At 43.6% G+C, this 12,447-nt stretch overlaps 1 protein-coding gene across 2 annotated transcripts; it reads right to left on the minus strand.

Annotated features, from left to right (window-relative positions):
• Positions 1 to 6,793: 6,793 nt before the first annotated feature.
• irx5a (iroquois homeobox 5a) lies at positions 6,794 to 10,500 on the minus strand. 2 transcript variants are annotated; one of them, XM_079294028.1, is made up of 3 exons: positions 9,953 to 10,500; positions 8,687 to 9,089; positions 6,794 to 8,003 (listed from the first exon to the last, which is right to left on the minus strand). In XM_079294028.1, exons 1-3 carry the CDS (start codon positions 10,208 to 10,210, stop codon positions 7,294 to 7,296), a joined length of 1,371 nt encoding a protein of 456 aa, XP_079150154.1. In that variant the 5' UTR covers positions 10,211 to 10,500; the 3' UTR covers positions 6,794 to 7,293. The 2 variants fall into 2 exon arrangements, with proteins under 2 accessions (XP_079150154.1, XP_079150155.1); XM_079294029.1 differs by having other exon boundaries at positions 9,968 to 10,499.
• Positions 10,501 to 12,447: the final 1,947 nt, after the last annotated feature.

Raw genomic sequence — 12,447 nt, forward strand, 5'->3', positions numbered from 1 at the left:
CAGCGATCATATCCTTCCATCCAGATGGCCATTCCACGCAAGACCAACAAATCATCCGTCGGACTGGAAACGGCTTCTTTATTGAAAATGAGGTCAATAGAAGATTTGAGCCTGGTTTGTGGCTGGCCATGTTAGCCTTTCCAGGTATTAGCAGCTCTCAGTTAGTGCGTTAGATGGAAGGTCTCGTGTGGGAAGGGATGCAGTTGGAGGGGTTAGCGATGGGGGGGGGGGGGGAGGGGCGTAGTTAGGGGTGGTCTTTATCTGCTTAAAGCCCCTCTCTGATGAGATTACCTATTGGAGTTGGCTGTAAACCACTCTGTTAATCAGGATGCAGCAGCCAACACACTCCCACTGGCATGCAGCCAACGCTTGATTTTTTTGAATTTTGTTTTTTGGATGGGTGGCGGCGGCGGCGGCGGAGTTCAGTTGAGAAAAAGAAACCACCAAATATTTTTTCATCTTTGTCTAGAATATTCAGGTGTCAAGTGTAACATGAGCAGGCATGGGCAAGAACTCAGCGTATTTGTTTTCCTCCATGTTTATGTTTAGATTTGACTGCCATCTAATTTGTTTGTTGAATGACACAACCCCACAGCTACCTGCATGCACCAAAACCAGAGCAGCCGGTGTGGTGCGTCCTGATTGGACGGTGTGAGTTGCATCACTAGCAGGCACTAGCAGGCACTTTACTAAATTGGCTTTGAGACACCGTGGCACATGGGGCCCATGCGGCTTCCTTCCCTCATTGTGTGGGAGTTGAGGGCCAGTCTGGAGCAGAGAGTTTTGAATGAGTCCAGCAGTGGTGGCGTCTCCTCGCCCCTCCTCATTAACGTTCTCTCCGCACACCGCTGAACTGAGCGCGGCTTAAAATAACTTGGGGAGGAGAAAAAAGGAGAAAAAAAAGGCAGTGCCCCGTTTATCTCCATCTTGGGAACTGATCCAATTAAGTAAGTGTCCATTTGCATCCATCAGACTGCACCAAACTGGGAAGAAAAGTGGAAAGCTTGGAGCAAACAAAAGGGCCAGCAGTGAGGAAAGGTCCATTTCTTGTGCAAGGTGGTTTGGAGAGGGTAAAGTGTCCCAGATGAACGGTGGATAATGGTAATGTTACAGGCAGTGTTGGTATGTGTGAGTGCTCACGTTGGAGCAAGTGTGTGTGTGTGTGTGAGAGCACGGGCATTATAGCAGTCATTAGGACAGATATCTGTGTGGTAATGTGGAGCAGATGTTGAGAAGAAAGGGATCATTTAAAAAGGCCAAATGTAAATAAACAGTCAGGCAGCTTGGTACCCCTCCTCCCTCCTGAACCCTCTGAAGTCACTGAAAGAAAACAGTTCATCAATCTTCATCACAACCATTAATATCGTAATGTCAGAGGGCATTACAACACATATGGTGACGCCCCTTCTTAATGTTTCCTCGCAAACCACATCTTTTATTACCATTTAACAAATCCACACGTTACGTATGTACAAATATCCTGACTACCTTGTGTGTGATGAAAACTGCTGAGGAGGATGTAAAGTATCGGGGTTGTGTCACCAAACACAGGCGTCAGTCAGTGTTGCAGGAGCAGTGCTGAACTTGCTCAACTTGTGAGGGAGGAGCCAGGAGGCAGGCGAGGGTACAGACGGGACCTGTACATGTTCACAGGAGGAAGAAGCTGCCGGTGTCTCCTCCTCCTCCACACTGGATGCACACACTTGCTGCTCTGTGGCTGTGCATACCTCTGGGGGCTTTGGCGTGGAGTTTAAGTCCCTCCTGCGCATGTATGTGTTTTTAATGTCTGTCTGTGTGTGCACACGTCGCCTTCTCCAGAGCAGGGCAGAACCCCCCCCCCCGCCTTAGTGTGAGCGCCGGGGAGCCCTTACATGGCCACTGAACACAGACCCTTTGCAGTCAGAGGGTCAGAGGCTCACGCCACACTGCTGTCAGAGCAGATTGGTCAATGAGCCGCTCCTCTCAAGGAGTCAAGGTGCTCGCAGAGTAGCGCTCTGTGGGTATTTGTTTGTGGTATGTCATTTCTACATTAGAGATAGACAACTTGTCTGCGTCCTTCAAACATTTTTGGGATCATTTAGGCTGATTGTATAATTGTATCCATCCTTGAATTAAAACTGACTTTTAAAAAAAAGAATCTGTGTTTTTAATTTTGGTTTTGCATTATGAACACAATTTGACAATCCAAGAACACCGAAATAGATTTATATTTGCCACTGGACCTGAATGCCTCAATTCTCCCAACCTCAACCCCTGGCCTCCTAGGACTTCATAGTTCATCACTCTTCGTTAGTGTCCCCCCCCCCCCCCCCCCCCCTTTTCCCCTTCTTCATAGAAATGTTTTATTTATGTTGGGTGTGGGGGGGGGGGGACACTTAAACCATCTCACAGCTGAAAATTACACGTGTAATCTCTCCCAGAGGAACTCCACGGAGAAATAGAAAAACAGTCCACGAAGTGCAAAAAAACAGTGGTAAATCACTCTCTGTCACCTTATCTGGGTCGCTTTAAAGGGTGTTCAAGACCGTTTTATAACTCCACTTAACATGAACGCTGGTGGTGCCAAAGGCTTGAGACTCAAGTTACCTTGACGTGACTTTTTTTTTCTTTTTTCTTTCAGGATTCCAAAAAGTATAGGTGGACGCACACATTTCAGTAGTCAATTGTTTGATTCGAAGTAAAATTGAATCTGTTTTACAAGTTGTTAGGCCCAGACACGACTCACATCCTGTCAACTCCAGTCTCGTGTTCAGTCTGTTGATGATTAAATAGCCATGAGCAGTTCCTGAACTCCTCACGAAAGAAGAGTCGCTCACTTCTTTACATGTAGAACTTAATGAAAAATAACTCATTGCTCATCTTCTAGTGACACATCAAGCAGGGACTGAAAAAGCCAAATCTACAGTTAGTTATAATGGTATTATTGCAGCACGATAGAATATACTGCATGTGCTTTAGAAATACAAGTCTGCATCTGATGCACAGCGGGTCCCAGTAAAGCATCACAGTGATATTTTCTTTCCTTTTGAAGTTGAGGGCTATTTTTGAAGAGGAAAAGTGAAAATCCAGGGGAAATTAATATCTCAACGGCCGACTGCATTTCAGTCCCAGATATAAACGAACCCCGTTTCTGAATAAATAAAATAAACACCCTCCTTTTATTTCAACCCATACCGCATTAGGCCACAACCGTGTTGCTGATCACACGCACCCTGTTCCGGTCAAGTACAGCATGGTGTCTTTTTACATATTTGAGCTAAATTTGACCCCAACTCGTGAGTGCCACCGTGTAGACGGGCTCTTTATCAGCGGGCTGTTTACACGGACGCACCGCTTGGTCCGCAGAGTAATCCCCTCAGTGATATTGGGAGTGTGTTTATCAGCAGGTTTGGGTTTCACCTTGTGGTCCGACACAGTAGCATTTGAGAGGCGAGCACAGAGCTGTCCAGTGGCAGGTGTCTAATCTGTTTGGTCCACAGCTCCAAGTTTCTTCACAAGTCTGCCCCTGCAGCGAATCTCTTGCCAAACATATTTCAGGCTTGCACTTTGGGTAAACCGGGACCCACTGGGTCACCAGGCTAATGGCATTTAATATAAACAATTTAATGCCACGTGCTCTCCTCTAAAATATGTATGCTGGCCAGTTATGGGGTTTTTTTTATGCCTGAAGAATTGTAAACTTCTATTATAGGAAAACACATATTTTAGTGGTTGATCCAAGGCCAATAATACCTGTGCTGAATGTTCAACAGGATGCCTAGATAATTACAATAATAAAGTGATTTAACGGGGCCACGGATGCCAGACTTAACTTTCACTGCATTAGATCCTACCGTTCCCAAAAGTGTCTAAAACAAACAAGAAACCACGGTTTACTCTTGTTATTCATTAGTCTTATATTAGCACTATTTCCAGTCACCACTGAAAGTCTCCCTGATGACACCATCTACTTTTAGCGTAAACACAAAGCCACGGAGAAGCTGTTGCTGCTGTTTTACTGTATGTCTCTATTGATAGAGCAATATGCAAATATACTAATTATGCATTTTTTTCGATTGGCAAAAAAAGGTACATTTTACTCGTTCGCGTGTAAACAGGAGTATTTAGCCTAATAGTTCAATTTAAATCAACTGTGAGTCGCGGCCTTTAGGATTCACGTAGCCTATCCAATGGCCTTTATTTCCAGTTTTGGAGAAAAAGAAAAAAAAAATGTTGAATTGATATGACGAGAGTAATAAGAAGCATTCTTTCCCAAACACCCCGGATTGTGCGTCTGAACGCTCAACAGTAACAAAGTCGGAGTGAAGGGTACAGACCTTATCCTCCTCTTTTCTCTTCTGCTTCTTCTCCTGTCGGATTATTTCCCCCATTTCCACACGTGGGAACGGTTTCACCCCTACTTAGTATTCTCACATTGTAGCAATCCCAACAATGAACCGACACGCCATTCAAGCGCAGGGGAAGCCAGGGACCAAGTTGTATTAAGTTGCACGGAGCATCTCCCCTGCAGGCTATACCATGCCTCTGATGAAGGGTTGCACATCCTCTCGCTCCGCTCCTCCAAGTAATCATGGGGTTAATTGACTGGCTTTCATCACGCCCAGAAATAGAACAAGTGTAATCAACGATCAAATATATATCCTATATTTGAATTCGTGAGGTTTTGTTTTTTACACGATACGATGTCCTCGTGACCATGTTGAGCTGAAATACAGTGACATCAGATAAGCTGTCGATATATGCCATGGAAATACAATATATGATTTAAATACTTACTTTAAACATAATGATAATAATAATATTAATAGTCATAATGATGAATAGGCAAATTACAGTGCAAAAGCTCAATGCAGACTCTTCAGGAGCATATATGTCTTGTGCCTTTTTCTCCCACTGTGATTTGATACACAGTTGGGGAGACAGAGCTGAATGGTAAATGTGAACATGCTCGGGAGAAAAACAAATATATGATAACCTATAATATGTATAAAGCAAAAATAATATCTACAGCAAAACAGCATTGTATAAAAAAAGTGGTCTGATTTTTTTTAAGGCCGTTTCAGTGAGAGGATCGTCAGGCATGTCTTTTCCTGTTCCCTGTTCGGCATAGTTTGGCAGATCATCCTCCGAACGTTCCCCGTGTATTTTTAAATTAAGAAAGTTAATCAGAATGACTCCATCACCCGGCTCTGCGTTTGGTTTGCACTGTTGTAACCCCACACCCCCTTCGCCACACACACACACACACACGCGCACACACACCCACACGACAAAATTCACAGTGTTTACCTATTCCCACACAGATGATTTACACCGCAGAAATCGTGTGTATATTGTCCCTGTGAAACGTTACTTCTTCAATCAATTCTGAGGAATCGACGCGATATCTCATAAAACTCTGAATACTCTCTGAGGGGACATTGCAGCGAACAGTTCAATCCTCCGGGGACCAGCAAAGAAAAAACATAATTATGCTATTTAGCCGGCTGATGTGTCGCAATCACTGCTCCAGCACACTCTGTCAGATTAAAATAGAGGGCCCGAGTCGAGGACATTAAGGCTAAGGGAATTATATAAACCTCAGGGGAGATTTCAAATTGGAGAAGGGGAAAGTAAACTATGGAGATTAATGGCAGCCATAAACAAGAGCATGCTGTCCCACTTCAGTGGAGGTCAACAATAACAGCATTAATAATAATAACAATAATAATAATAATAATAATGATAATGGTAATAATGATTCTGTGCCGTTTGAATTGCAGTGTAAAAACCACAGAATAAACGAATGTTAGTCAGAAATGTCAGGTCATATCATAAAAAAAGAAAAATAGGCCTATACATTTTAGTGGCCCAAATCTCTTCCTTTTTTGAAAATGCCTCAAAATAATATTTGATAATAGCTATAGTGATCATCATAATAATCATAGTAAATTGTTTTGTTTTATTTTTCTTTCGTTGAATGTATAAATCCAGCATTAATAAATCATCAGCAAAAAAAGAAAAAGAAAAGCACCTCTCTTTCTTCCGTTTGCCTCGGAAATACCCTTCTGGTTTTTTGTTTGTTCTGCATGTCGGTCAAGTATGTAATTTGTGCTTTTTTTTATCCACTTGTCAAAGTTGCTATAATCCTGATAATAACTGTGATCATTGTGTGTGCCCCATTGGCTCCACTTCCTTTTAACCAGGCCATTTGATCAGGGATGGGTTTCCGTGACGGATTAACAAAGAGTCCCCCTGAAATTATAGGAGCAAGTGTGACACCTACCTGCAGAAGTTGGAAGAGTTAGAGGACAGCGTCTGGCTACCGGCTGCACAGTGTAATCGGTTTGTCTCTGCATGTGTGCATGACAGCTTTCTCCCTTTCCTCCAAACACCAGTGTTTCACATCTAACGCGCCATTAAAGAGACTCTCCATTAATGATATATAATAGGCCAGTATGTTCTAAATGCATGGTCGCGTCCCTTTTAACAGCTTTGCCACGCCTTGGAAAATAGTAATGAGCTCTAAATTTGGCATAAAATCGAGCTCATTACCGGAGTTCACCACCTGATTGCTCTGCATAAAACACGATAGGTAATTGGGTTAAATGACTGCGCCTCGGTGTTGTTATTATATCAATATCCACTTTTAGAATCATGCTCAAGTAAAAAGAGGGCCTCGTTGTATTCAAAGAAAAATTGTTTCCAACATTTTTCAGTCACAAAAAAAACAACTATGAATATTTGCACGACCCAAAATGAAACTGAACCCTTTTATTGTTTAGATATTCCAACATCGTTCTGCTGAATGTAGGCCTTTACTTTCAGTTTGTCAGAGCTCTCACTACCAAAAATTTTTTTTTTCTGAAATGATAACTATACCATAGAAACATCTGTCACGGTGCAAAATTGAATTCATATTTCGTGTAGATAAATTGGCCTTGAAGCACTTTTGACACATATCAGGCAAAGCCAATGGCTCACCAAAAATAATCGCTGCACAAGCATATATTTTCTTTCCATAATTTACTTCAAAGATAGTGTGTTGTCCATTTTAAATACAAAAATGCTACATTAAATATACATGTTAGTCTTTAATACAAATAGACTTAGGCGGCTGCAGCGATTAAGACCATTCTCTTTACACTTTAGGATTAACCATTCAGAAACTAAAACTTTGAAGATAAGCATTTGCTCTGAAAATAACATGTTCTCAGAATTTGCTTCATCATTGTCCTTTTTTCTTTTCTTTTTTTTAATGCAACCACAAAGAAAATAAATAAAAGTCCGCTGTGAGTGGAAAACAATCAGGTATTAAATGTTTGACATACCTTTCTTTAGTTCATAATGGGAGTCTTTACAAAGATCTATCTGCGTTTGGCTTCTGACTTTCTGGCTCTCCCTTACCAAAGCCTCTGCTCTATTTAACACAGTCTGGTTTAATCCATTGAAATGTGCCGTGGAGCCCGTGGTTACCGAGCCGTGGTTACTGTGAAGATGTCCAAAACTGCCCCCATAGTTCGTGTAGCCGGGGTAGAAGGGGGAGGTGTAGTACAGAGGCCTGGATAGGACCGTGCTGTTGGGGAGCGGGCAATGAGGGGAGGACCGTGATGGAGACGCGTTGGTGCCCATTACTGCGCTCTGACACAAACCGGGGCAAGCCTGTGGCGCCTCGCTGCTGCCCTTACACCTGTCTGAGGACGTGGCGATCTCCGCAAGGGACCAGAGTTTGGGTTTCGGGGCCGAAGGGGGCGAGTGGATAACAGAGGTCACGTTGCTGTTCATCGTACCCGGCGCATGGCTCAAATCTGACGGCTTGTCTTGCTGCGCAGCGGCCTGGTTCCCTCGGGGCACCGCCGAGGGAGACGAAGTGGTTGGTTTTGCGGAATCCGGCGGCAACTCTGTAGTCCGCTCCTCCTGGTCTTTTAACTCCGAGTCGCTCAGAAGGGGATCCGTGTCTTTGTCATGGTTCTCCTCTTTAAATCTGTCACAGCCTATGTCCCGTGGGTTCAGCAGTTTATGATCTAAAGCACAAATAACGAACAGAGTTACATGCCAAATAAGCGTGACATTAAAAGGTTGATGAAACTGGAACATATGTTTCGGGCGATCGCGAGGCAAACTGGAATCGGATGTATAAACATAATTAGGCTATTTATGCACGTTTCCCTTAAAAACATTTGTAGCACATGCTATAAATGTCACTCATAAATATGTGTGATGTAAAAAAAAGGTGAGCGAATTGCTCTCCATAAATATGAAAGAGTACAACAGTGTGATATAATTAAAGTCCGAGCAAGTTGACTATTTTAATTCACAAATATATTTCCATGACTAATTATTATCGCATCGCTCATGATGATAATAAGCATTCATCAACCGTTCAAAGCTGGAATATAATGAGCATGCAAAGGCGATATTTTTTTAGCCGAATACCCAGCGCAATACACCAGCTGTATCCTTATTATGCAGTTAAAGATAAATTGACTGCTAAACACTTTGCGTCACCAGCAATTTCAGCCCCCGAGAAGTCAAACGAGGGGAGTTCAAGGTGATTATTATTTAAAGCAATTGTCCCATTATAAATAATATACCACCATTAACCAGCAATCAATTTTGCACCCTGAGTGGAAATGACTGCGATGAAAAATTGATGATTTCTTTTTTTTTTTGGCTTTTTTTTTTTCTCTCTCTCTGCACCACCAACCTGCTTCTGTGTCTGTGGAGTCTCCCTTGTCTGTGGGCTTGTTTGGCTCGTCGTCGTCGTTTTTCTCCAAATCAATATTCTCGTCTTCCTCCTCGTCCTCGCTCCGGTTCCTAGGGGTCCAGGTCATCTTGTTCTCCTTCTTTAGCCTCCTCCTGGCGTTGGCGAACCAGGTGGACACCTGGGTGAGGGTCATCTTCGTGATTATGGCCAGCATGATCTTCTCTCCCTTGGTCGGGTAGGGGTTCTTGCGGTGCTCGCCGAGCCAGGCCTTCAGGGTGGCGGTGGCGTCCCGGGTTGCGTTTTTACGATATGCTGGGTCACCATAGTAGGTGCCCAAGGGTGATGCGTAAGGGTGGTATCCTATTGAGCCGGCCATGCCCGTGGCGTGGTCATAGGGAGAACCCTGTGATACAGAAAAATAATAATGAAAAAGTGTGTAAAAGTTCGCTCACATTCATTTTTTTCTGGACTGCAAGGACACACAAACATGAACACATGCACGCGCATGGGCATTTGCGCGCACCGACGCACGCACGCGCGCACACACACACGCACACACATACATGAAAAGCTGGTTTTAATCCAGTAGTTCAAGTTTGAAGTTAATGTGTATGAAGTTGTTTTTAACATGACTGGGTATATGCGTTGTTATTATTATTTACGTCATTTATATGTCAGCATGAAGCGAATATTATTCTCGCCATCAAAATTCTACAATTTGCAATTATGACAACGTATTTACATTATGCACAAAGGGCCTTGTACACTTGTGCTTATTTGCCTATTCTACTGGGATCAGCCTTTGTAGTGCAGCCACGTCTGAATGAGTTACGTGTGCTGCCACGAGAAAACAACAAAAGTGAAAGACAATTTTCCTCCGTTTTTCTCTTGTCCAAAGTTGCAATATTTCAGTTTTACAACTGGCACAATTAATATGATTGCAGGAAACATGCAGTGACCTAAATTGCCATCACACGGCGTCGGTTATGAGCATAAAGCTTTGGCTCAGCATTGTCCACGCTTTCTCATACAACAACTACAATTTCCTTTAGAGCCACGTAATAGCACACAACGCAGTTAAAATACTTCTGTCCCCAACAACATGCTTTCTTGACCTGCCATTCTGTAACATTATATTCACGCACTCCCCAGTGACGCACATTTGCCTCTTAATCGCTTGACTCCGCATGCACAGTGGGTATGTTGCACTTCTATAACGAGCGAATATGTCGTCTCTTTGTATTTCCTATTCGATTTAATAATCACCTTTAGTTTACTCACCACGTACGAGGTGAATGTGGCAGCCGCTGCCGCGTCCGCACTGTATGGCAAGTGGGAGTTGTAGCCTGGCGAGGCGCTGGTGAACGCGGTAGATCCGGCATAGGGCGCAAAAGCAGATCCCGAAGAGGATCTCCCAAGTTCCTCGGTTCTGGGTCCCGATATCATGCTGGTGCTGTACGCAGGGCATGAATACAGGGCTAGAGAAGCGGACGGCTGGTACAAGTAGCCCTGAGGATACGCCATGCTGGAGCCCGGAGAGTCTAAGCCACTTAACTTGCGCACTTTCCTCCCTTTATTTTCTCATGCGCTGCTGTCGGAGCGCATAGAGCCGTGTGTCTGCAGACCAGCTGCCTGCCCCCCCCCACCCCCCCTCCTTCTAAATGACAATGGTGAAGGGGGAAAAAAAGTAAAAGTGATTAAATAAAAAAAGGCTTAGGTGTTGGGTTGGGTGGAATATTTTGGTCGCTGCCGGCCAGCCAGCCACTGTCCGTCGGCTGTTTTGTCTCGTTTTGTTCTGTTGCTCCCTTATCTGAGTTGAACCCTCGCTCTCATGCCCGCGCAGAAGTTTTTTTTTTAGCCGTCGGACGGGGGGTTTGCTTGGGAAAATGTCCTGCCAAGATGCTAAATTGAAAAATTGAGGATCCTGACGCTTACTATGCTCCTCCTCTCGGGGTGTAGTCACCGAAGGAAAAGGCGAGCTTATGCTGGGTAACCACAGCCCTGCCCAAATCCATGCTCTCTCTCCCTCTCTCTCTTTCTCTCTCTCTCTTGCTCTTGCTCTCCCTTCTCACCCCTCCCTCCCCCTCTCTCTCTCTCGCATTAACTAACAATCCGTCTCATTCTCTATTTCTCTATTTTTTCACCCTTTAACAAGGCTCGCTGCAGTAAGTCTCAAGTGCGCCTGGCATCCCCCCTTTGGATGGCGACATCATGCGAGTCTGTCAACTCCCAACTTTCTTCTTTTTTTTCTTCTTCTTTTTTTTCCCCCCATACACGAAGCCGTCACTTTCACACTTGATCAATAACAAATCGGCTGTTGTGTGCCAGGATGTGGGGATATGGGCTTGCAAGATACCGGCAGGAATTAAAAAAGGCGCTCCACTGCTGCGCTCTCTTTTTGTTAATCTTTCTTTGTTGGTAAAATGTCGTCATTTTAAGTATATGTGCGTTAAATCAACAGACTTGATGCTCCGTGATCTCCGCGCGCCTTGCGTTAAAATCCGCAATGGGGTTTTTCAAATGGATTACGACTGTTGTGCACGTCGACTTTCTAACGCCTGACGAATTTTTCTTTGGTAAGATATGTGACAACTGAAGAGTAAAAGTAAGATGGCGCAAACAGCAGCTGGCCGAACACATCTATGAGAACAGTTACTGTGTGTCAACAAACTTTGCCTTATCGACATTTATGTGCTGTGATTGTTGAATAATGTTCTGTCTGCGCCGTGTTTGGACGATTTACTGTGGGCGACGGCTAAATAGTTTTTGCAATAGATCCTGGAATAAACCAGTCAGATACACACTCCCAGAAAGTCATAAACCCTCAAGCCAGGGCAGATTAGTGCCAACTACACCAAATCCGCCTGGACCAGCGGATGTAATCTCATTTGATCACTGCAGATACGTTTCAGTGGTGAAATACTGGAGCCAAGATTTATTTAATATGCCACTGTTAAGCGGCAATTACCTTGTTTAGGCCTATTTCACAAATATTAGACGTCTGTTATGCCATAGCCCATGGAAGAAAAAATAGTATTAACTTTATTATTGTTGAATTATTTCCTGATTAAAGAGTAAAATAATAATTCAAGAGTTTTATAATTGAATTAACCTGGTTTGCATGATGCGCTTGACTAACGTTGCTTTGAAAAAAATAAATATATTAATAGGCTATTCTAAATATGATTCACTTTTTTATCAGCCATCTACAAGCCATTTTCATCCTGGTGATTGACTTTCCAGTTCAAGTCTCAGATAAGCCGAAAGGGATCGCTGTAGGCGCTGCTAAAGAGTGTGTGCACACGCTGTCACGTGTTCTTTTACGCTCTGAAAACCTCTAGAGAGCAGAGAATGATGACGCTGTTACAGTGGGAGCCGACGCACACTTTAGAGAGAGGGAGGGAGGGAGGGAGGGAGAAATAAAGAAAGAAGGATGGCTACACAAAGCGACCCTACCATAATCAGATGACAATGATACGATGAGACCTACAGTGGTGTCACAGCCTCCTGCAGTGTTTAGACAATCTACTAATTACTGGAACTTTTCTCTTAACAGCTACAGGAAGAACCAATTGAATCCGCGAGTGCTGACAGTTCTCTTTGCATATGGGGGAAATAGCATAGCATCATTATTAGCTACGGTTATGCATCCCTTGGTGAAATTATTGTGCGTCATTTCTATACCGAAGTACAAAAAAAAAAACATTCTACATTTTAAAATAATTTGTGCCACGTGGGCCGCTACAAAAGCACCTGCAGAA

The sequence above is a fragment of the Melanostigma gelatinosum genome (assembly GCF_949748355.1).
Source record: "Melanostigma gelatinosum genome assembly, chromosome: 2".
NCBI lineage: Eukaryota > Metazoa > Chordata > Actinopteri > Perciformes > Zoarcidae > Melanostigma > Melanostigma gelatinosum.